Source organism: Argiope bruennichi, chromosome 1 (genome assembly GCF_947563725.1).
Source record: "Argiope bruennichi chromosome 1, qqArgBrue1.1, whole genome shotgun sequence".
Taxonomy (NCBI): Eukaryota; Metazoa; Arthropoda; class Arachnida; order Araneae; family Araneidae; genus Argiope; species Argiope bruennichi.
Genome location: NC_079151.1, coordinates 62,067,912 through 62,094,531, shown reverse-complemented (window position 1 = coordinate 62,094,531; position 26,620 = coordinate 62,067,912). Strand labels below are relative to the sequence as shown.

The 26,620-nt window shown below is 31.2% G+C and overlaps 1 protein-coding gene across 1 annotated transcript; it reads right to left on the bottom strand.

Moving 5' to 3' along the window:
* Window positions 1-2,347: 2,347 nt before the first annotated feature.
* Window positions 2,348-6,445, bottom strand: LOC129972838 (piggyBac transposable element-derived protein 4-like). The gene is made up of 2 exons (XM_056087132.1): window positions 4,772-6,445; window positions 2,348-2,428 (listed from the first exon to the last, which is right to left on the bottom strand). Exons 1-2 carry the CDS (start codon window positions 6,443-6,445, stop codon window positions 2,348-2,350), a joined length of 1,755 nt encoding a protein of 584 aa, XP_055943107.1.
* Window positions 6,446-26,620: the final 20,175 nt, after the last annotated feature.

Sequence of the window (26,620 nt, the reverse complement as noted above, 5' to 3'; positions counted from 1 at the left end):
GATTCATCATTTTTTTTTGTGTGCATATGCGTCATTTCATAATGGCTCGAAATTACGAAGTCCGTCCTAAAATAGCCATCGTATAGCAACAACAAAATACGGCTGGAAATTTAAATTAATTTACCTGCATGTGCTTTAAACATTGTGATAGATTTCAATTCAGAACACATGGATTACTTGTTACATTCTGAAAAGTTGTCACTTTTTTAAAGAACCAATAATATTTTAACAATATGTATCGATTAATCATGTTTGAGAGCATTGATTCAAAATCACGCTTCATCCACTGTATAGTAGCATTAAAATCAAGCGGTCAGTTTAATTTAATTGCATGTGTCTCAAACATAGCGATGGCTTTCAATTCTTAAACAAAAGATTGCCTAGCTAAATTTTGTAATGTCTTTTTTATAAAAACTGTGTTATATTACTACATAATGAATGTGAATCATTTGATCATGATTCAAATTACAAAGTCAATATTACCCTCGGGGGGGGGCACCTCGAAATGAGGATGAGATGCTTCCGGCATGGTGGTTGGATCTCGCCACCCTGGAGGGTACACTAATAGGTGGGGGATCTGGCTCCTCCCATCGATGACGAGACGTACTTCCTTCGGGGAGGGTTGTACCGTGGCCGGTGACGGCCCTTAGGACTCAACCACAGTTCCCGCCAATTGCTGTTGCGGCGGTCCGGTCATTCAGTTCTATGGTTTAAATCCGTGTGCCTTAGGGCGGGTCGGAGAGTTAGATGGTTGACTTACAAAGTCAATATCAAAATAGATCTTGTATAAAAACGGAACCTTAATCTGCTTAAAATTGCGAACAAAACGAAGGTGTCAAACATAAAATGTCGATTCCATCAATGACTGCTTCTCTATGAAATGCTGGTGTTAACTTATAGTTCCTCCAGCCTGGATATATCAAGTAAAATTGCCTAAAATAGTGATATTCAGAGCTTCCTAACTCTATCAGTTTTAGTCATAGAAATTTTGAACTTCTTTTTTGTTTTATTTTTAAAGTGTTAGTGTGTCAAAAATATTGTACTAAATATGATTAATAGGACAGACAAGCCGGCGTCCTGGCATAGGGGTAGCGCGTCTTCCCCGTGATCTGGGCGTCCCGGGTTCGAGTCCCGGTTTGGGCATGGTTGTTGTTCTATCTGTGAGATGTGTGAATGTGCCCTCCTGTAAAAAGGGGTTGTGCAAGCGAATGAATGATGCGTGAGTGGCAAAGTCGTACTCTTGGCCCTAGTTGGCGCTGCTATAAAAAATAAGAGACGTTCACCCTCAGGCTTAAATCGCTGTCTTCGTAACAGTGGGCTTGTCAGTGGCAAGTGCCATAAGAAACAAACAAACAAGCAGGACAGACAAATTGAATATTCCATAAAGTTTCCAGAGCTACATTTATTGACTTAAATAATATAAAACATAATTTTTTTCATTTTACATTTTTTTCAAGCATACATTTTATGGGCATTTTTCCTAATGGAAGTATATGCCTGTTGTTTATGGTTTAAAAATTACTTTTTGGTCCATGGCTAGAATGGGCATCCTTTATATTTGTAAAAGAATGTCATTTAGAAATACAACGACTAAAAAATCATATTTTGACAGGCAACATGGCGACCTGTAATAAAAAAACAACAACAACAACAAACTGCTGATTCAGTTCTCTTTATTACTATATAATGCATTTTAATAATTATTATTAAAATTTCATTTTCGATTTAAAAATAATAATAACAAAATTTTATCACAATTTTACATTGAATTTTCTCTAATCTTAATAGTCTACGGAAAGTACGAGATTAATATACGAAACAGAAAACTAGAGATTAAGAGATATTGTCTGTGTCTCGGAGAGTTAGATTTCATAATATATAATTTCCTATTATTCAGTTTTAAATTATTCGAACGTATGAGCAGTTATTTTATTAGAAAGCAATTAAAGCTTGCCGAAACCAGCGCCCATTCTGTATTCACATTGATGAATTTAATTTAAATAATTATTTCAGAATAAGAAGAAGAATCAACTTATTTCATAAGGGTATTTGTTGTTAGTCGATTATTCTTGTAATAATTATTCTTTCATACCAAATAACTTTATTTGAAAAGAATGGAGATTTTACCTAGAAATAAGTGAGTGATTCTTCAGTGTCATGAACTTATTTCATTAAAAAATTAATAAAGATATAAAACTGCTAATGCCGAAATGCAACAACAGTTTTGATTATTGCGTATAGAAAATAGACTCTGCTCCTCTATAATGGAATTAGAATCTTAGTTCGATCGAGATCTGAGTGCGTAAGCGTTGATAGACGTATTCTGTACCATTGGGTCAAAGTATATTTACAAGTCTTCGGCTAATCTTCTAAGTGAAGGAGAGCATCCGGGAGGCAAAGTAAAAACAGACTGAATAATGGATGTCACCTAAAAGAGACAAAATTCACAGATAAGTAAAAGATATTATGCAACTGAAAACTGAACGTTGAGAGGTCGCAGGTCAGGGAAGGGAGCCGAAATCTTCCAATCCCTTCTCTGAAAACCACACGAGACAGCACAGAAAATCCTTATCACCACGGGAAAGGAAGGAAGGGCCTTTCTTTCTTCCACAGTGGTTCTGAAGCGAGGGGCCAGATAATCCTCCCCCTCCGAAGACTGCTTGTTAACTTTATGGCCTTCCTTCCCTGTGTAATCGGAAACGGCTTCTACCCTTTCCAATTAAAGGGATTATCCTCGTAAATTCGTGAACATGAGGGACCGGCTGCTTGGCTTCTCATACAGAAAGGTCTGATCAAAGATTGGGAAAGAAAAGAAATTTATGTTTGATTAGAGTTTGAGGTACAATATAAAGGCTTTGCAAATATCGGAAATAACTAAAAAGAAATTCAACGATGACATCCATTGCTGATTTAATTGCTCATATAATTCTCATTCTTAATTCTGCGTATGCAAGGAAGGCATTGTGTGCAAGACATAGGAAATTGAAAATATTTATGCTTTTGCTGTGGTAATTTCTTTTAATCTTGAAAAAAAAATTAAATTAACGAATTGTTTCACTCGTCAGTGTCAGTGTTCGCTCGTCAACTTCAATTTTTGTTATTAACAAGCGCGTTTAACAAGCAATATATGAAAAAAAAATATTAGGATAAAAGGATAAAATAAAAAATAATAGGATAAAAACAATATATGAAAAATTCTGTGTGGATAAAACAGGATTGGCAAAATTTCACTGCATTTAGAAAGAATAAACCAATGGAGACACACACACATATGAAAAAAATCTGAGGATGTAGTTTTAAAAACTTAGGGGAGAAAAAACGCGTATTTATTCTTCAAATGAAGTAAACTGTCGAAGCTGCTTTAATTAGAAAGTAGACAAAGAAAAAATAAGTCAATTAAATTATAATTTTATAATTTATGGTGAAGAACTACTCTATTCTCTTGAAAAATCTCTAGTATGATCATTCAGAAAGCCTGCTTAATAACTGAAAAGATCAATTACAATAGTTTTCATAACTACTGAATGATTTGATTGAGTTATTGAAAGGGTGGGAAAATACAAACTAGTAAATATCTTATAAATCATGATTTCCGTGTGATATATTGATACGGTAGTAAATTTTTTTATACATGACCGAACGAATTATTCTTCAGCTAATACTCTTATCTTCAAGCAACATCAACAGGTGACGAATGATTGATTTCAGGTCGGTCCAGGAAAACAGATTTAACGCGCACCAGACCGACATAAATGATAAAATTTGGTCTAGTACCGTGAGCTAAAACTCCACAATTAAGCCATTACTTCTTCATTAGAAATTTTCGTTGGAATTGTTTAAATGCTTATACTTATGCGGTAATGTTTTCTCTAAAACCTCAATTTAGATTTTAACGCTAGAACTATTGTGCTAGGAACTTATTATTTTAAGAAATATCCGAATCTGGATAGGACTGATGAGAATTCTCTAAGCATTAATAAACCAATTTTAATAAAAAGAACTGAAATTATATTGAAATATATGAAAAGTAATATTAAATACATTCATTGCTTTATTTTTATGGTATATACATGCTTACGTTTACTTCAAGTCTAGATATAATCTATTTCAAAAATAATAATTAAAAATTTATCAATTCTTATATAATAGGCAAGACAATAATTCCTTAACGGGTCACTTATAAATTGCCCATTTTTTTTAATTTGCTGAATGATGACTTCAATACATCAAGAACTTGTTGATACATTATGGCTTTTATCCAAAGTTTTTTCAACACACTTGCCTTCATCGGAAACATCAACACTTATTGCTTAGTCTTTTTTCAAAATTTTACGAAGAAGCTATCCAATTTTCAACTGGATCGTCGCTTTGTTTAACCCGGCAGGACGCGCGCTGTGAAACGCAACACGAGGACGCGCATGGGGTGTCAGCACACCCCAGCCATAATAAATGGCATAAGACGAAAGAAATCAATGGAATTCTATAAATTAATGAATTTTATAGTAATTATAATCTTTTTCTTTAAAAACGAATAATAGAAAAAAAATTCATGTAAAAAAATAATGAATACACTCACCTTGTTTTTTTTCTTGTTCAAGGGACTTTTAATGATATCGACTCTAAAGATTTTTTTCTTTTTTGCTTATAATTTTCACTATAATCGAAACTTAACGCATTATGGTGAATAAAAAAAGTGATATTTATTAAATTTTCAAACTTATTAGGGTGTACATGGATCAGAAACATTAGATTGTTTGCAGTTTGTACATACCGCTTCAATTACTGAATGTTCTCGACATATATTTTTTTCACACTTCAAACACGTAGTTTTTGATTTCTTGTCCTTTTCTCTTGGACACAAGTAGCATCTACGGTAGCTTAATTTTTGCTTTTTTGCTTGTGGTTCATCCAGAAACTCTTGTTGTTTTTGCCTTGATTTCATATGCGGTTCTAAAAGTGAAAACGCTAAATCCTTCAAGAAATGCCTCCTGTTTCTGAATTTTTCAGGTGGGGTTTTGGTCGATAACAGCAAGATCCTTGAATTTATTCCAGTAATGTTTAGCAGTGAAAAGAATATCACCATAGGCCACCGGTTAGATATTCTAGCAACAGAGTAAGATCCTCCCATTTCATCGACAACATCTACTGCTCCTTTCGTCATGTTATAGAATGTTATTACCTCCGGTTTTTTTAAATCTCCTGTACTTTCGTCAATGTGATTATCATCATGCATGGTTGACAGAAGATTTACACAATTATTCCTTTTCGTCATGTAAGAAAGAATCATTATATTCTTTTGAAACCCGAAGAGAGTTGTATGTTCTTCTCTATTTTTATGCGAGGCGAATTCAGGCGGGATAACTTTTCTATTCTTACGTATTGTTCCAACAATAGAAATTTTTTGTTTTTGTAAAAATTCGGCTAATTCATAACTGGTATACCAATTATCTGTGGTGACATTTCTTCCAGAATTGTATAATGGAACTAGCAAGCGTTTAGCTATTTCGCAGGAACTGTTATCTGTCTTGTAAGGGCCATCTGGCTGCTGACCTGCATATATTTCCATGTTGTAGGTGTAAAATGTCCTAGAATCGACCAAAGCAAATATCTTCAAACCATATCTTGCTGGTTTCTTTGGCATATACTGTCGAAAGGAGCATCTGCCTCGAAAAGACTCATCTAATGTTACGTATTCACCTACATGATATGACTTCTGACAGTTCCTGATAAAATGTTCAAACAAGTTTCTTACTGGAGCTAATTTATCAATCTTTCGTCTGTCATTCCGAGTTTTGATATCATCAAATTTCAAGACACGAAGTATAAAAAGAAATCGCTTATAGTTCATAGTTTTACGGAAAATATCTAATCCTGTGCCATCTGTCGCCCATAAGTCTCTAACATTCACATGAGAAGATTTGTGCAATCCAGCTATATATAATAGTCCTACAAAAGCGCAAAATTCTTCTTTTACTAAAGGTTTTGCATCTCTTTCTCTTTTGAAATTACCAGAAATGCTTTCTACATAAGTATTAGTGCATTTCACAATCATTTCTATTATTGAATCATCAAATATCAGTCTCCAAGCATCGATTGGCGAAGTAACATGTTTAGAAAATTGCGTATTGCCAGGCAGTTTTTTGATTATATTTTGTACAGGTATGCGTTTCTGATTTCTGAAAGGTTCTTTCTGCCACTTTGTAGTTTTATCTTTTCCGACAAAAAAGCTAGTTTGTTCACAAACTTCATCATCTGAAGATCTGCATTCTTCCTCTGATTCAGACTGGTGCTCGCTGAAAACGTCTTCATTATCTGAATCCTCTATTTCTTCTTCAATGGTTTCTTCATCTGAGGAAACCTCTTCTAATAACTTCCGAAGTCTTTCCATTTCTTCATCATAAGTCAAACGAGGAAAAGACCGAACTGAACGACTGCAGGAAGCCATGCTATTGCACTGAAAAATTCTAACACGACCGCGCGCACGGGGTGTCAGCACACCCCAGTTCGATCTAACAGTCTAAAAATAGTTCCCAATTTGCGGTTTACTTAAACTATCTGTGGAATGTGACCTTGGAAACAGGTACTGATAGACCCAACCACTTCGGTTCATGGGGAGGGAAGGTAGAAAAATATTTTCAGGTGTGGGGTGCCAAAACACCCAGCGCGCGTCCTGCCGGGTTAACTCCTTTAGATAAACTTTCATACCTTTTAAGAATAAGAGTTTTGTCTTTAACACTCCATTCAATATATATTTTTAAAGCTTATTTTACTTTTATAATTCGATCGTTGGCAATAGTGGTTTATGGCTATTCAACGGATTTCAAACCAGACTTGATCGTTTAAACTAAATGACATCCAGATGTTTCCTTATAAGTAATGTAAGCAATTTCACGAATCATTAGCACTTGTTGAAAATGATTGATTAGAGAATTCTTTTCTTCGAAACTGATAACGTTAAACGATATTAGTGATCATACTAAACGATTCATTTTGTGTACATTTTATTTCGTCGGTTCGGGACTAAAGGATTTTCTTTATATAAAGCGAATGATAACATTAACCTCGATCACATTAAACGGTATCCATTTTACTTTATTTTATTCCAAACTTATTAAATACATCGATACGAAAAGGTATCTCAAACCAATTAGAAGAATTTTGCTTATTTCAACATCTTTTTTGCTTTCGTTTCTTTTCTAAAATTCGATTGAGATAATAAGGAATCCGTTCAATAAAATTTCGTTTAATTGGAGTTTTACTGTTATTTAAAATGTATTAGCTGCTAAATAAAATATATGTTTGCGATGTTTTCGGGGAGGGCTTTTAATATATTCAAAGAGACCCAATACTTAGTATACCAACAATGTGAGACAAAATAAAAATATATGTTCTTTGGTATACACAATTATAATTGTCATATTTGTTGCATAATAGCAAAATTAATGTAAATTGACTCTTTATAAAAATATTTAAAATCTAGATGCAAATTCATTGCAATCAATGATGAATGTTGATGGAATTCAAAAATAATTTTTTAATTCACATTTTTTTTTTCAATTAATGGGAAAAAAAAGATTGAAAACCAAAAATATAAAGAAGAAAAATACATATTTATTATAAAATAATGTATTAATATAATATAAATTAATTATTGTATCTCTATCTCAACTAATAATAAAGATGTATGCGTGTGTTAAGACGCATTGGTGTTCTCAAAGCGAGATCGTTTAGCATAGAAATACTAAATTTGGCATATATAAACATTAAAACATAGTGCGCCTCGAAGTGATTTCAATTTTTTTTAATTAATTAAAAATTAAGCTGAGCTTTGGTCTTTTACAGCAATAACGTCAAAAATAATACAGCACAAAAATGATTTTCACATCATCCTAAAATTAAAGAATTATTTTTTTCAACCATACCAATTTTTTGTGGTGCAATTTTTACTATTTTCAATTATTTTAATTAATTTACTATTTACAAACTCTGTCAAAAAGTTTACAATCTATCGGACTGTTCTTTTTTATGCAAAGGCGACAACTTAAATCAATAAAATTTGTTTGTGATGTTTTGATTACATTTGTTGGTCTATGGTAAATTTTGGTTTCAATTGGTCGAAAAACGTAACGACTTAAATAAATAAATGAAATTTTATATGTGATTACTGTGATGAATGTTGACTTACGTCGAAAAACACAATGGCTTAACTAAATTAAATTTAGCATGTAATCATATGTAAGTTTAGTATGTAATTCCCTTTTCACGGTCACTTAAGTAAATGAAATTTGGTAGATGAATCTGTGATTGCATTTGTAATTCCATGTCGATTGCAAGCGATAAATCTCAACAAAATCTCTAAAAATCACATATTAATAGTCTCTTTCGTAACTGTAGTTTGCTATTGGCATGGAACTAAGGCACAACTGCCATTTTTTTTAAAAACTGTGTTACGAAATATAACAAATCTCATAATCGGGACTCTGGAAATACAAATATGTATACTCGTGGTAAGCATGGCATTTTCCGAAGTCCAAGGTTTTATACGGTGATTGGAAAATAACATTTTATCAGAAAATATGAGGAAGTTAGGAGGAGACTACACCGTTGGTTTGCATTATTGATGATCAAGATATTAAAATTATTATTATTATATTTACATGTAAAGAAGTTTTAAGTATAATAAATGCTTTTACTGAAATTTTGTTGTGCTTGCAACACATTTTTATTTTCAAAATCAAGTAACATTGAAAATTCTTTAAAGTGTTCTACTTTTTTGCTGCTCCTTTCTGCAATATAATTGTATGTATAAAAATTTAAATCGAAAATTAGAGAAATGCCATAGCATACACATTTAAGGGAACGGTATAAGGCTTCTAAAATAGTATGATATATATATGTCACTCAAAATTGTCTATTGAAACTAAAAACGTCAAATAACCAAAAATATTTAATTGAAATTTATATTAAACTATAATACCAGCAAATGAGCTCATCATCAAAGGCGGCTAGTAAAACAATACAGAATAATACTTAAAAAAATTTTGAAGTATTTTTTTTTATTAAAAATAAGGTTAAAAAATGCTTTATAAGTGCAAACTTTAGTCTCCTGGTCTTCAATATAAAGATGGTGGTCAAAATGTCTGGAGTCCAGTTTTCTAGGTAGTTACGGATCAAAGAGCTGTGTCCAAGAATTCACCCCTAAACGACCTTCAGATGATTGAAAAGGGATCACGAAGTGTCAAAGGTCTGGCCAATAGGCAGTAAAATGCAGACCCCCTCGAAAGCCCTTCCCTGTTTTGACCAGAGGCTATCCAAAGAAAGTACGCTCGGCAGACCAACAAAGAAAGGCTGGATCGTAATTTAACCTCCTATCCGAACGACCGTCTCAAGAGACCCAGGGCCTACAGGGGTCTACTGGAATGGGGGGGGGGATGAATCTTGTTTACTCCTTCCAGACAGATTAGGTTTCAACTGGATTTCTGAAAGACCCGCCATATATATCGTTTGGCTTTAAATCTTCAGCCAGAGATGTAAACACGAGAAAAGAGATTCGATCCTCGAATTCGAGTTTTATTATCATGTTGATACCAGAGGGAAAAACAGTTGCTGTAGTGTATCCAGTGGTAGTTTTATTACTAGAGTATAATGTCACTAGAAGACTTTTCAGGCTTTGTATAACCCAAACCCAATAAACATTAGCCGCATTATATTGCATGAAGCTCCACATTCCCTGGTCACAGAATAGAGTAGAGTTTTTAGTGCAGCTTTTCTGAGCTGGCCTTCTACTTCCACGATGGAGACACAGGAGAACATAAATCAAAATTATTGGAATGATTAACAATCAAATTTAGCTGGGCTTTGTTTTTATTTGGCGAATTAGAAAAATTTATAACTCTTAAGTAAAAATTTAAATGAACGAAAGAAAAAAAATTAATAGTTTACTTACGGTCAAACTCAAAAGATCTGTCAAACAGGCATTTTTTTATGCTTAAATTTTAATATTGATTAATACTTTCTAACATACTATCCAATAAATTTGTCATGCCAGAGAACGACTTGCATGGAATTGGCATATAATAACTTTATACTGAATTTAGTATTTTTATTGAATCTATCGTGCCATCCTTGGCGAGTTATTTGGTTATTAATCCCTGGCAATAGAATCAAAAAAATGAATTTGTCTTTTAGACACGTTTTCATCAACAAATTGAAACAAAACTGCACTTCAAGTCACAAATTCCCTAACCAAATTTCACACAATAAAGTCATTGCGTTTTTGAAATATCCGTTTACTTATTTATGAAAGTACAGACAGACAGTCAACCCGTTGTTGGATTTGGAACAAAATTCGGGAGGTGTCTGCATTACAGATGTTAAATCTGAATACTGAATTTTATCTATCTAGCTCTCTTTGTTTTGTAGTTATTGTGTTAACCTATTCGAACACTGAGACAGACGGATTCCCTCTGAATAGATTTTACTGAAAATATTCAATAGAAGTCTGCAAATTTGATGTAAAGATCGTATACCGAATTTAAAGTGAAAAAAAAAAACCCATAGCTCCATATTTCTGTTCAAGGTGCAGAAAGTTAACACTAACCACCAAATTAAGCTGTAAGTCTGTTCATAGGAGTCAGAATAGATGAACATATTTTTAATCAGCTTTTAAATGCTATAATGTTTATAAATAAAATAACGAAAACATGTCATGTAATTCCTTTTTAATTTAAGCTATATTTATTTTATTAAAATATCATTATAACGTCATAAAAATATAACTTAAAAAATAACCGAGACAACGATATTTAGAATATGTATATATTTTTAAAAAGTTAACCTTTTAATTTGAAATTTTACGTTCATGAAATGAAAAAAAAAAAAAAAATCGTTTCGATTGTTTTCACTATTTAAAAAATCTGTTAATTTTTTTGAATCATGGAAATATTATAAATTTAAGACATGAAGATTTATAATAAATGTATACAACATTTTCTTATTTTCAAATATTTTACCATAACTGGTTTTCATTTAAAATTCTCTCTTGGCCTCATTTTAGAGTACATTTGTTTGTGTATTAATTTCAAAAAAATTATTATCAATATATCATTTATTTTCGTTTCTGCATAAATGTTTTATTTAGAAAGATATATTTAACAGATTGTCAACTATTTTGAAATGGAAATTTGAAACTAAAATTTATTATTAGTTTTAAAACAAGTGATTTTTATTAAAAACATCAAAGAGTAAAAATATTGTACGTAGGAACAATAATCCTAAAAGCAAAACTCATTTTTATCTTTTTCCAAATTCCACCATCTGATGTGATGATATTGCAAACAAACATTAGTAAATTGGTAAAAAACAAACAAAAGAATTCTCGAAATTTCGACGGTTTTATGCTTAAAAATCTATTCAAAATAAGGAAATCTATTGCGACTTCTTTCATTCTTGAAAACACATATCATTTTAACAAACGGTTTTGCATTTAGGTAAATATACTTTCAAAGTCTTTATCGTTTAAATTAAGGTTACTAACTTTAATTAATGGTTATGACAGGAATAATTGCTTCTAAAATATATTTCTCAAAGCTTCAAGCCATTCCAGACAATCCTAATTCTTAATAACGATAGTAAAAATGTTCATTTGAGTTGTAATATTTTCCTCATCCAGGTACCATCAACAAGATTAATTACGGAAATGTTATAAAGATTTGATGAATATCTGTAAGTGATTTTATCTATCTCTTTGTTTTCATAGAATTTTTCGGGATTATTTTAACCTGTTTCAAGATTCTAATGATCGTTAATAACTAGACCATCTAGCTGAAAATCTAAGAGAATACTGGCAGATGGAAAAAAAAAGTTTTAATTAATCCGCAGAAACATAATGGTAAATCAGCATTGCCATTTTTTTACCAATATTTATTTATTTAGCCTTAAAAGTTTCATTTATATAGTATTGTCGCATATGCATTTTAACATATTTTTTTTTAATGTTGCATAATATAACAACAATAAAAATTGTGAAAACTTAAAAAAAGTCGTTAGTTAAAATAATAAAAAGTATTATTAGTAAAAATTATTGCCTTCAAACATTTAATGAATCTTAATTCTTATTTGATAAAAACTAATGAAAGCCCACGATGCTGATTAGTAATAGATGATTCCAAATTTTGTGTTGAAATTATCAATAATAATAACAGACGTGAAACAGTTAAAAAATTTTTATAAATTATTTCATAGTTATCGTTAATTAGTTAAGAAATGTTAAGAGATAAAATATGAAAGCAGGAACATTTTTAATTTATCCTTTTTTTAAGAAGCTTTGAAAGTTTCTGCGAAAGTTTTATTATAATTTATGAAACTCATCGATATTCATTAGTTTATTTTGCAAACGATTTATTTGTTTTTTTCGTTTCAGCTTTCTACGTGACGTGAAAGAAAAAAAAAAGGATGCGGGTGTATAATTATTCATTGTTTACATCAGTTGAAAGCTAAAAATAGAATAATGTTTATTTTTTTATTTTTTCGTATACGAATTATAGAGAAAGTATAGTAATCGTCAAGAAATTTGAGTTCCAGATTTTGACGAATCTCCACATTTCAGACCTCTCTGAATTCCAAAAACAAATTTTTGAAAAATGTCCGTCCATCCGTCTGTGACAAAGATAATCCAAAAACGCTTTGAGCTAGATGGATGAAATTTGGTATAAAGACTTTAAATTAAATTTGTAGATTTCTATCAAATTTTGAGCAAAACCCTGTCCGAGGAAGTCTATTTGATTGGCTGCTGGAACATACGTTAATATGATAACTACAAAATGAAGGGAGCTAGATAAGTAAAATTTGGTGCACAAATTTAACATCTTTAACACAGACGCCTTTAAACGAAATCCATCAAGGGGCTGATCTCGGTTGGTCTGTACGATAGCTCAAAATGCAATGTCTTAACATATATCAAATTCGGTACTTGATTTTTTGAATTTAATTATAGGTTGTTTTTTTTGTCAAATTGTTGTTTCAATTGGTTGGAAAGAACTCTCTGAAATCCAAATTCAATTTTTGGATACTTTTGACCGCATGCCAGGGATTAATTGCCAAAAAACCCGCCAAGGATCACAAGATAGATTAAGTAAAAATGTTAATTTCACGCCAAAGATTAATATTTCGTAACTGTTGTAAGTCAATGTCATAAAAGCATTCACTTTATTAGAAAGTATGCGAGAAAATTTTGGAGAGACCACGACCGCTGGTTTTCAAGGTAATATTAAAATGCATTGATTTTGTTGATAATCTACATTTCATTTTTAACTCCGATGCAAATATCGATATTAATTTAGGAGTTATTATTTCAAATAATACAGTGCAATTTACCGAATATATTACTTTTATCAAGCTTTCTCAAGTAAAACCTATTTCGAAAGAAAAAAAAAAAATGACTCTAATAACAAAGGAAATTTGTGTCTCTTCCCCCAATTAGCTAAAGTAGACTCGAAATTTTATCCTGTCTCCATTGTGATGACAATTGTTATCAGTGGCAGGAAATGGGATAATTACCTTCCTAATATTTCCCACGGCTTTTATCCACTTCAGACAATTCCCACACGTAAAATCGTTGCCCCAAACTGGCTGATTATTTTTTTATTGACTTAATGTCGTGTTTATGGCATTAGAGATATTAAATGATGTTTACTAAATTTCAACATTCAGCTTAGATTTTACAGCAAATTTCAAAAGACTCGTACATCAGATTTTTAAAAAAAATTTGATAGAACTGTGGGAATAGATGATTTATGAAATCGTCTGAACTGGCGCAATATCCAAATATATACATTTTCGCCCACATTTTCAAAATAAATTAAAAAAATTAAAAAAAAAATTCTTTTTCAATTTTGACACTTTGATTTTTTTCCACCATAAAACAAACATACCAAAAAAGTGAAAATAGCCAACAAGATTTAAATAAATAATGATAAACAAAAATTTTATTTAAAATAATACCTTTTTACGTAATTTCATTTTTTTCCCTTTCCAATTCAGATTTTTTTAGAAACAAATGTTGAGGAATTTGAAAGAAGATTTTCAAAATTTCTGCGATCGATAATTCCTCATGGTCCAATTTGGTGTTATAATTCATACTTTATAATCGGATTTAAAATAAGTCATAGATAGCTCCAAAGAACAGAACTTCTTACCGAATATCTATTATAGTACCCACATTTAAATATGTCTTAACACAACTATACAAAGATTTAATAGAATTAATTATTCATTGTTTCATGTTCTTAATTTCTGTAACTACGCTACAGCTTGAATTAGGCTTTGCAACATTAAAAGTAGTATGAAGATAAATTATGTAACAGTAAAGAGTTAAAAGTCGCAGAAGCTTCATCAATAAATACCACAAACCACTACTATTTAAAGATGATGTTCATATTCCAGTAATGATAACCAATCACAGGTTCATTTACAATAGATTAGATATGAATTTGATTCCACATCCAGACCAAAAAAGTGTCAAAAATTAAGATTTATTTTCTAATTGATGAGAATGGAAGCATCTGCTGCTGTGTTACTGCGATGAGTAGAGCACAATTTTTGTCCCTCCATTCTTTTTACGTTTTAATTACTATGGAGAAAATCGGATAGGAAATGATTTTAAAATGAATCATGTTCTTTGATGATAATCAGAAAAAGAAACAGTAAAAATATAATTTTTATTTCCATATTTTCCCTTTTCTACGCAAGTCGCTAGATGCAAATGCGCAAACCCAACGTCGTGTTAAGTAGAAACAAGAAAAAAGATATTTCTTTTTAATTAAAAGATACTAACTTGATCTATATATCGTCGACGACTCAGGCTCTTAATGTCTCCAAGATCTTCAGATCTCACGTTTTGAGATTCTGTTATTACATTACAGTGCAAACTACAGTCGCGTCAAATGAATACCAGAAATTTATTATTAACGTTTTTGAGAACATGAATGACAGAATGCTTCGTTATATCACGCAAGATTCGATTATGGCCTAGATTGATGAGTGTTATATAACTACAACAAGATATTTATAAATAGAAAATTTGCTTTGAATTTGAAAATCTCTTTAATCGAAGTCAGAAATTCACGTCCAGTCAAAAAGAAAACTTTCTAATAAGATTTGATATATGGATTTGCTGTCTTCTTAACAAATTCAAACAAATTAACAAGCATTTTTTTAAAATAAGTTCTACCAAATATTATACAAAGGAACAATGCAAAACAAGAAAGAAGAAGATGGTTTACATATTCTTTTTCCTGATAAGTGATTCGGGAATAGCTAGCAGTTAACGTTTGTGCGGTTTTGATAATTTATTAAGAATATAATCTTTCAAAAATAATATATATATAATAATTTCTAATTATTTATATTCAAAAATAATTTTATAATTGCTTGAATTCAAGCTTCATTTTAACTTCTAAGTTCTGCGGACTATTATTTTCTCACAGAGCCGAAAACACTGGCAAATTCCTTTCTAAAACTATATAGATCCAAAATACTTTCTCAAGATCTCTTTTTCTTGCATTCTGCTTTCCCAATCAGTTATTTGCACTGTGCTCAATTTGGACAATGAATATTGATAAAAGAAAGAGAAAAAATAGACTATTTCATTATATCATGATGAATAAAAAGTATTAAAAAGCTTCACGCTTGGTTCTTTAAAAAATGTTTTAATTATTTATGCATATATTCAGGAAAATAAAGTGAGTGATGATAAGTATATCCTTTACTCTCATAAGCACGAATTAATTGAACTTCAAATGCTTCTATTGGCAAAAAATCTGAAAATTGATTTCTCATCGCAAAGCGATTGTTGAACTAACTTGAACAGAAGTAGCTCTTCGAGAATGCTGACACGGCAAAACGTGTCTTACTGAAATATTTTCGGTCAAATTCTGCACAGCAGAGGTTTGGGAAGGAACCCCGGCCCCTTTTATGAATTTCCCCACAAAGCTTCGCAGATAAGCTCAAGTGTTTGGGATGAACACCCCACTGCCAATTAAAAGCGGTAATCCTGCAGAATAACCTTTTGTCAGGTTTTCTGCCTTAATCATTTTATATACTGTTCCATTCGATACCCGGTGTTATTTCAGCAGAGGCTGCCTGATAGTCCGAGGCCTCTTTGGCCTCTCAAGTATGGTAATTGTAAGACCTTATTGTAAGTGGGACGGAATAACAAGATGTTTTAAAAATAGCCATAAAATTGTTAATTTGGAAGCGAAGTTAATGTTAAAGAGCCACCTTTGGTAACTAGCTAGTCTACCAGAAGTATTAATTGCATTTAATTTAAATTGTCTGTTTTGTTTTATTAAAACTCTTATGCAAAATCTTAATTTACATGCTTTCCTAAACAATTCTTTCTAAGTATCAATGTTTGACAAACATTAAAGCAGTGTTGCCATTACAGTGGAAACCAGAAATAAGTCAAAACACGTTTTAACTCACTGGCTAGGGAGAACCTATTTTAATTCGTGTTTTGACTTATTTGTTAGACAGTATTATTTGTATAGCTAATCAGGGTACAAGTTTGATATAAAAATTTATCATATTTAGTTATTTTTAGATCTGAATTTGATGTATCGCAACAAATTTTCTTGATTCAAGAATGGGTACCGAATCAGGAAATTTCTCTGAGAACAGCAGCAAGAAAAGGAGCTGTAGGAACTGGACAAGGGTTCGCCTTCTGTTCTTGTAAAAAAGATTTTTTGTTTTTGTTTTTGTAAAGAGTTGTTTCTGTATGAAAAATGATCCTTTTGGAATTTTAATTGTCTCAATAGTTTGCGTTACTGAACAATGTGTACTGTGTTAAACACTATCCAAATGAAGTATTTTTTCCTTATGAGAATTTTTTTTCCTCAAACGCTGTTTTGCTATGTATAGTTTAATACAATAATTTTAGATAAATACAAATAGTATTGTCTAACAAGGTACTTTTCCGTCAGCCGGGCGCAAGAGAAAAATCACCAAATAATGTAGAATTCCGCCAAATTTCTTACGCCAAATTTGCGTTTGGTTCACAATCCATTAGCCGGGCGCAAGTGAAAAATCGTCAAATAATGTGGAATTCCGCCAAATTTGTGTTTGGCTCACAATTGGCGATATTTGCGCCCGGCTAACGGAAAAGTATAAATATACCTCTAACCTCTAACAAATTAGTCAAAACACAAATAAAACTGGTTCTCTCTAACGCTGTCAGAACGCTTTTTGCCTAGTGAATTCCGGTTCTCTCTAGCGCTGTTTGTTAAAACGCGTTTTGCCTTGTGAATTCGGGTTTTGACTAATTTTGGGTGTTTAATGTAACATTACTTTAAGAACTTTACACTTCTGTTTATTTTTTGCATGAACATCTTAATGGAGTCAAGTGAGGAATAGACAAGAACAAACCTAGCAGAGTTTTTAAAATTACTGTGAGTCTTAAAACAATATAATGCCATTAAAAACCATCTATTTCAAATTGCATGTTTCCTTTGCGGAAATGCACTTTTTCTCCTTCTGATTCCTCATGCAAATTATCATATCAAAAATTAATATGCAAAATCATTCTTTATCATCTTAATCTAAGAATAAAAGAACACCATGCTATCCGATATGTAATGAAGTAATAAAAATGGTTTGAATTGCATTGCAACAATGAAACCTGTTGTTGAAAATTAAGAGAAAAAAACATATGAGAAATATTAAAATACAGCAAAAATTCGCACAGCTAAATTAGTAACAATAAAAAGACATTTCTTTTTAAAAAATTCTAATGTCTTTAATATTAATTTCGTACTACAGAATTTTTGGAAGTTATCCCAGCGAAACTCCAAAATCTCGCATAATAAAGATTTCAAAAGAATCGCTTCGAGTTGAACATTTTAACTTGACAGTCTATGTGATAAAAATTTGCTAGACACACGCACTTTATTATTAGTAAAAATTATTCAAAGAATAAATCAAAAAATATTATTTAATTGTAATTAGAGATTCTTTTATGGCCTGTCTTTATGTCTTTATTCTTTTATGACTTGCCATATGCCTTGGTTATTCAGCAAAAGGCATATATAACAACTAAAGAAAATAATTTGTTATTTAAATGTTGAATACGTCTCTCAAAATTCAACGTTCAAGCTACGCCATCCTGGAAATAATAAAAATTAAAATTAAAAACTCTTCTACAAAAACAAAATGAGGAAGTGAAAAGATGAGCATGTTGGCGTACAAAATAATAATAATAATAATAAAAAAATAAAAACAAATAATTATTTGCTGAAATGCTATGGTTTATGGTTTAATGATACGATCACAAATAACAATCAGTTTAACTTAAACCGATGTTTAAGGTTTTTTTTTAACTATTGCTTCTACATTAAACAAGAAAAAACTACTGAGTAAACGTACAGATTTCTAAAGACAACATTTAAAAAAAAAGATTCTATCATTTGGAACCATCTGAATTGTTTTTATTTATAAAAAAATCGAGAGGTATTTCGACAGCTATAAAGCATATCAGCTAAAAATCGACTCCTGAACATATATAACTCTTACTACAGCTGGAGTCGATGTATTTCATAAAACACCTGCGTCTATATATTCCTCATGGTTTACGAAAAACAAATATTTTGGAGTTATTTTAGTGTTTGATTGACTATCACAGAATTCGATCAAAATCTACAAAGACCATTTGAGAGTACCTGGAGCTTAGAAAGTAAACAGAATTAGAAAATAACTTAGAAGTCTGAAAAGAATCAATGGACATCGAAGGAAAAAATATCACCGATTATAAACAACTGAGTAAATATAAAGTATATATGTATACTCCAGAGACCATGAAGCTCAATGACCTGAAAATGTCGCAAGCAGATGGGATCTAGGAGAAAATTTTCCTAGTGATAAAAATTATTTTTAGACATAATTACTGCAGGTGTTTGTGTTTATCATAGAAGCTAATCGGATAATGGATTGTTAAATATTTATTTTTGATCAAGAATATTTTTCTAAATTTTATTGTAATTCAGTGCAGTAGCAGGTGTGCTTATAATAACGAATATATGTTCAATAACCATAACTAGCACATAAATATGAAACAAGTTGAAGCTTGAGATTTATCAGAGATCAGAGAGGAAAAGTTAATTCTCATATCAAGGTTTAAGTCTTAATTCGCTGATCATCTTTTCGGCCGCTATCATTTAAACCCTCTACTTAATTTCTTATCACTTTTCAGAGAACAACATTTGTCCTGCTGCGAAAAAACTCATATCTAAATGTGAAAATAGCTCAATTCAGCAAAGTGTCCATTTCCTATCTTTTTCCAATATGTTTCGAAAAGATCATCAACTTTTACCCAGTTCATTATTATTATGTGTAGTTATTTGAGTATTGCAAACATATATGCTTATTATATTATGTTATCATCAGTAACGAGCGCATTAAAGTAAGCTTGGGGAATAAAACGTCTTTACTTTCTCATAAAATGTTAAATTTATGCCAAAGATTAATATTTCTTAAATATTGACGCCAATGTCATGCAGAACGCACTCCTTCATAACGTATTCATGCCTTTATTAAAGAGCATGCGAGAGAATTTGTGGAAACTACTCCTGCTGGTTAATTCTAACTTTCGTTTATCGTTGATCGTTGTACCCTCGGGGGCGGGGAGGGGGGAGAGTATAGAATTAATTATTTTTTTATAAACTATCATAAGAAGCAAATGCTTTTATTTATAGATAAGAAAATCATTAACTAATAAATATGGCAAATTTAAGAATCTTATTAAAAATTGTAAGTAAATTGAGCGGTAATTAAAAAAGTAGTGTCCAATACGCATTTCTTACTGCCTAAATCCGACTATATAAAATAAATGCATAAATAGAAATGAATTATTATGAAATCTATTTGTTTATATATGGATCTGATAAACCTTATGGGCAAACATGATATGGGTAGGTAACATGTGTCTGCCGTAAGAAAGTAGCTATAAATCGAATCGAATCGATTTCACTAGAATATTTTTCTTAGCTTTATAAAGGAACTTAATTGAAGATTTTCCTTCCTTTAATTCAACAAAACTATATTCTCACTGGTTTACCTTGCTCACATCTCGAAATAATAGCTTTAAAAACAGAAAGCACAGGCGAAAAAAAAATGTCTCTTTGTTTACAGTTGAAAGAACAAAGTTCCCTGATTGATATCTACTTTTTTTACATCAAATTAAAAAGACACGAAAAGTAGTGAAAAGAATATGCTAGAGAAAAACTTCTTCGATTATTTTCCTTGACACAATTACCGCAGTGCTTGCGAAGAGCTCCTGTAGACATTCTGCTAATAATTCTGTCTTTATCACGTCTCACTGATAAAGCACGGCAGTCTTCATATCTCAACTGTCCCTCTCTGATCTGTAATGATGACAGTCGTTACCATCAACTTGATTTTGAATTTGCTGTAGACCTGATGATGATGATATCGCGTCATTTAAGCTTTCTCATCATAATTTACAAAGATAAGAGAAAAAGAATTACAGATTTGCACAAAATTTAGGTAGCTTGTATTGAATCTGTTACTATTCAACGACAGAATTGCATGATCTTGAAAAAAACTCAAGCTAAAATAGGAGTAATAAGTCTTCATTTGTTTAAATCAAATTTGGGATATTACATGTACAAGTGCTTCAAATTAGTCACACAGATTTATAATCCGGTCGTAAAAGTTGAATTTCTTTTAATGATTTCTCGCCAAATGTAGAAATCATGACAATCTTGTTGACATTCAAGTTGGGAGACTTTTGGTGAGTTTTTTGGCCTGTTAGCACACATTGGCGAGAAATCGGATCTTATTCTTGTCTTACAAAATTATTTTATACCCTAATTGGCGAAAGTAAATATTTTAAAACTTATTTTTAAGACGACTTTATTATTAGAACTTTATTGTTAGAAATCTGCAAATTTGGTATAAAAAATGTATATCGAACTTTATCCGTATAACTCAAAGCGTTTTGAGTTACTTTTATCACAGACAGACAGATGGACATTTTCCAAAAATTCTTTTTTCGCTCTCAAGGAGGTTTAAAACATGGAGATTCATCAAAATGTCAAGTTTGAATATTTTGATAATTACTATACTTTATACTACGTATAAGCGAAAGTAAAAATGTGTCAAAATGAAAAATATTATTTATTCCTTTTTAATTATTTCAAATAATTTCTCAATTTTAAAACGTCAGTTGCTCATAATTTGATATTCATTAAACCATTTGTTTGGAATGATAATTATCAAACTCATATAAGTATCGCAGATGATCTATTCCTGAAGAATGTTTATTTCACGATAAAAATTCGACTTACATTTAGTAGTTAATATTTCCTTTATTAAATTAAATTTTTTATTGTTTCGTTATTTTTCTGTAATTCTCAATGCTTACACAAGTAATATTACAAAATCCCATCTGTAAAGAGTAGTGGCTTGTGCGATATTATCTTCAGATGCTGAGCATTTTAAACCATCTTTACAGTGATACATGTCTGTATCATTTTCATCCGTTGAAATCTTTGTAATTTCTTTTAATTTATTTCTTTTTACAAAGCGCTTCAGAATATAGTTTATTGTTATTTAAATATTATTGTTAGTTAAATAAAAAAGAAATAGTAAGATTAATAATTTTTCATTAATCTTAGTAAAAAGTAAAAAAAAAAAATGGATGTAAATTTAGGAGAGAAATTTATTTTAAATAATTACCGGTTTGTTAGATTTCGCAGCTGATACAATGTTTGACTGAATAACGTTTGAATGTCTTTATTACTTCCATTTGGTTTTATTTCAGTCTAGATAGAATTCTTTGTTTTATTTTGAAAATTCGTTAAAAGTTTGCTCGAGCTAAGTTACTTTAGCAGGCAATTTTATAAATATTGTCCCAGGCACATTCACCGATATCCTCAATATGGATTGCATCATTGCATCAATCGAACTTTGCTGATTTCAACTTCTGAACTTTGTATATTCAACATTTTTTAATAAAAGCAGTTGTTACCGCGCCTTTTAGAATCCAACCTCACAGAGATTGCATCTGCTTTATCTATCACAAAAAATAGCATCAGACTTTATGCAGTTATACAGAAAAAAAAAGCAGAACAAAAACTTCTGTCTTTACAGATGGAAAGGGAAATTCATAAAGCTTCTACTTCTTAGATGTGCAAATCGAAATGATCCTAAAACTGTTTAACCTGAGCAAATTTTGGAGACTCCAGATTTGCTGCTAGAATGGAGCAAATATTTACTTTACCACCTTTTATTTGTTCGCTTCAGGCAAAATATTGAAAAAAGTCGCTTATTACTTGCCCGGAAATTTTATGTTTCAAAGTCAATAAAGAAACGGAATCTCCTATTTAACAATGATGAATCATGCTAAAATTATTATTATTATTATTATTGTGTATTACTTACTCGATATTAAAACGAAAACTGACATTAAAATGTACCTAACTTAAGTATTCTTTTTTGTTTACGCCAATGTTTATTAAAGCAGGCGTCTTGGGGAATCAATACTTTCTCACAGAGGCACCATATCTTATATATTTTTCACAATATTATTTATGTTTTTAATCCAATTTCAGATCTCACTATATTTTTAGAGAATATTTTTTTACAGTTTACTATCAGAATAAGGAAATATATTTAAAAAATAACAGTATCGATAATTTTGCACGGATTCAAGATGAATTTGCATTATTCCATTAAAGAAAAATGGGATTCTGATTGAATTGTCTCTTGAGAATTTAATAGAATAATATTTAGCATTATGGAATTCAATGAATTTTGATTGCCAGTAACAAATGAATATCAATTTCCTTCTTTCTTATTGGCTAGAAAGAGTCAAAGCGAAAATGCGAATTACACCCAGACTAGTCTTGTTGGTGACAGTTTGTTTTTATCCCTTAATGGACCTTTATCTTATTGAATATAATCCTCCTCGCTCAAAGCTCTAATCCCCATGAACTTACCAAATGAACTCCATTTTATAATTATTGTTTATTAGGAATATGCATTACGTTATAATCCTTCCAATTTCGTCTCGCAACGGTAGATGAAAGACCTTCGAATCTAAGTGGTTTCTAATACCTCTTCCCCATTAACGAATATCCTTTTAAGTCAGACAGACTCCTCCATCTCAGAGAATTTTAATCCTAATTGTCACTTTTTATTTGTGCAAAATTGGATTTTCGACAGCTGCTGTTATAATGGTAGCTGAGTGCAGTTTAAATCCATATTTTATTTTTAAAAAAAGAAGCGTATCGATTAATCGGTTGTTTCACTCTACTCATTGTCATAATTGTTAAATTTTATTGAGAGAAATTTCATATAAATTAAACTGGTATATTATTATGTTTAGATAAGTTATCAAAAATTATTTATTATTTTATCATAAGTATACTAGTTGGGGTTTAAAATACAGTATACTCCTAATCTAACTACCCGACCTAATGGGACGGAAAGGTAAGCCGAATAACAAAAAAGCCGGATAGGCCGGAGTTCTGTGAACTCATATCTTTGCCCAACAATACCAGAAGACAAAGTTTGTATGCCAAAACTCACTGTTTTAATACGAATTTTTTTACTTTTTCATTCAGTACTGAAGTTCTCCATTTATTTGAAGGCACGTAAAATGTAAACACGGCCCGGGGAATCATGGAAGCAGTTGCCAGTTTTTGCTGTTACACCAGAGTCTAGTCTCTATATAATAATCAAGTAATTTCTTTTCTATAGTCACTACAACTCTTTTTCATTTATCACACATTTTGAAATCTTAACTGTGCTACACTTAAAAAAAAACAATAAGAATACCCCAAGAACAAATTAGGAATACTGTACGTACTTTGCAGTTATAATCAGGAACAGCGGCAACAATTGAGGTACGTAACACACTGATGAAACAATGAACAACGAGCAAAATGCTGTTGTCCTGTCATAACTTCTTTTTATACGCACGACACGTAGGAGGATTGTAGCAGACTCCCGCCCGCTTCCAGTGCCTTAGCAATGTGTCGATTCTACCTCGTTCAGAGGTGGCAGGGTGGTCGGCGGTACACAAGTGCCTTGGCAATGTTGCCAATGCAAATCATGCCTTGTTCATTTAATTACGATAAAGGAAACTAGACCAGATGGTACGGAAGCCGGATAGTCGGGAGTGTACTGTATTATTATTCCATATCAAATATTTTTTTAATGTGTGAAATGTTATTTTCTGAGTTGTAAGAAAGCCAGGAAACTAATACAATATTATTAATACTAATACAACCAGGAAACCAATACAACTAATACAATACCAGGAAACTAATATTAAAACTAATACAATACAATTACTAATACTAATACAATCATAAGCCAGGGGAATTTTTTTCATAATTAAGGTAACCAGCCTGTTTAATTTAAATATATTTTAGTATAAGCTAGCGCATTAAAAAATAGCTAATTCTGAAATTTTTTACCCATATTCTATCACCAGTGAACCATGAAACAAATTCCATGTTAACGATAGAAGAACACTAGGCCGGATAGTACGAAAGCCGGATAACCGCAAACCGGATACTCGGGAGTGTATTGTAGTATGTTTTGGGGAAAAAAATCTGTTTCCACGAAGAGCGAGAAAATAGAAAACGTTTGGAAACTACGGGCTTAACTGATTTCCCATTTATTTCATATATTATTTTAAGTTCAACAATTATGACTGACTTATTTGTTTGCAATATAAAGCAATGAGAACCGATTGCTCTACATTACACAGGACTTAAAAGAATCCGCACTGACGCGTTATTTTTAATTCTCATTTGTGATGGATGCTATGTGTTAGAGTAAGAATTTTTTTTTTTTAATCACGCTAAAATAAATTCACACCACTAAGGAAGGATCGAGATTTATGTGATATGATATAATAGGAACCACTCACTCTCTGACTATTCGTTATCGAATTCTTTGGACTAGGAACCGTTAAAATATAACCCTGTGAACGAACGAGCGAACTCAGCAATAAAAAAAAATAAAGAGAGAAGAGAAAGAAAAATAGACCAGCTGCTCCGCACGTGCTCCCCACGAGGACACGCTTTTACGAGTGTGACGTCACAGCAGCAAACATCTCTCCCCTCTCTGCTTGGGGCATTGCCGGAGGTCCCATCAAAAGGGTCCAGAGACCCATCTCTTTTTTTTAATGCACGTATTTGGGAGTTGCACCTAGGAATAAAAAAAGAAAAAGAAGGGGATGTCAGGTTGTGATGAGTTCGAATCGGAGAAGGCTGATTATTATATTTAAAGGTATCCCAGGAATTACAAGTAAATGCGGTGGTTGTTAAAAATAAGGGAGCGGAATTGGAAGCGAAAAGAATGATCAAGTTCTAAATAACGTATCTTTTTCTTTAACTGGGAAATAGTTGAATGATTTGTTGAGTTTAAGCTAATACTGTTGCGCTCAATAACGAAATTTTATTTTTTAAATTGCCAACATGTAGTAGAAAAATATTGTTTATTATTGTAATTCCTCGAATTAATAAAAGTTATCGGATTTTCCATACAATATGAGACTACAAATTTCGATTGTTTCCCTCAGATTTAAAAATGTCTTAGATTTATCCCGAATTATGTATCCTAGTGATTTTAAATTTTGCAACTAAACAAACAGTTCGTGTCAGCTAAGGATATTATCTCGATCTTTTTTACAAGGGTAAAAATAAATCAATGAATAAACAAAATTGCCAGCTTTCACATTCCGTGCTAAGTGGCCAGTTATTCTTAAGCTCCGACAGTTCTGATTTTTGATTCTGTACTAACTTGAAAAAGTGGCCCGGTCATGGATTGAATGTCTTGGTTGTTCTGACCTAGTTGATATATAAAATCCGTTAGTAAATAAGTTCAAATTCAAAGGAGGATTAAATGGTTTTTAAAACTAGATTTTGGTGAATTTTCCTTTCCAATTTTTGCAACGCAGAAAATAGAGACTATGTTGTATGATCAATAAAAATGGATTAATTTGATAGAAAAAAAATGGCTATAATTATATAATTTATTCTTTTTTTTATCTTCTGCTCTTTTTTAATAGTTTTTTGCATTTTTCTGATTTTATTTTATTCAATTTATTTAAAGGTATTTGAAATTTGTTTTATACACCAGGCATCTCCATAGCTTACATCCTGATTGATTTTTAGAAAATCTGGCTGTTTCAGTTGAATATAACCGGAATTCAGCAAACAAAAGTTGACATTCAAGTGACAAAAAAAGATCTACCCAACGGGCAATTTTTTTTGTTATTAATATAATATATATATGTACTATTGCCTTTAGCGACCAACTTGTTCATCTAGATTATTGATTTTTTAGTCTGTAATCGAATGACTTCTTTTCACTTTATTATTTGATACGAAATGAAAAACATGAATTAATTTGAATCAATTTAATGCATATTAAAAAGTTTATATATATTATGAAATAATAACGGAAGTGAAAATCCTATTACGGAGTCAAGGATTAATAAAAGCTCGCAAATGAATGTTTTGATGTATGAGTTTGAATTCCAGTATAGCATTTAAAAACATTATGTATCAAACTAAATTAAACAATATTATTG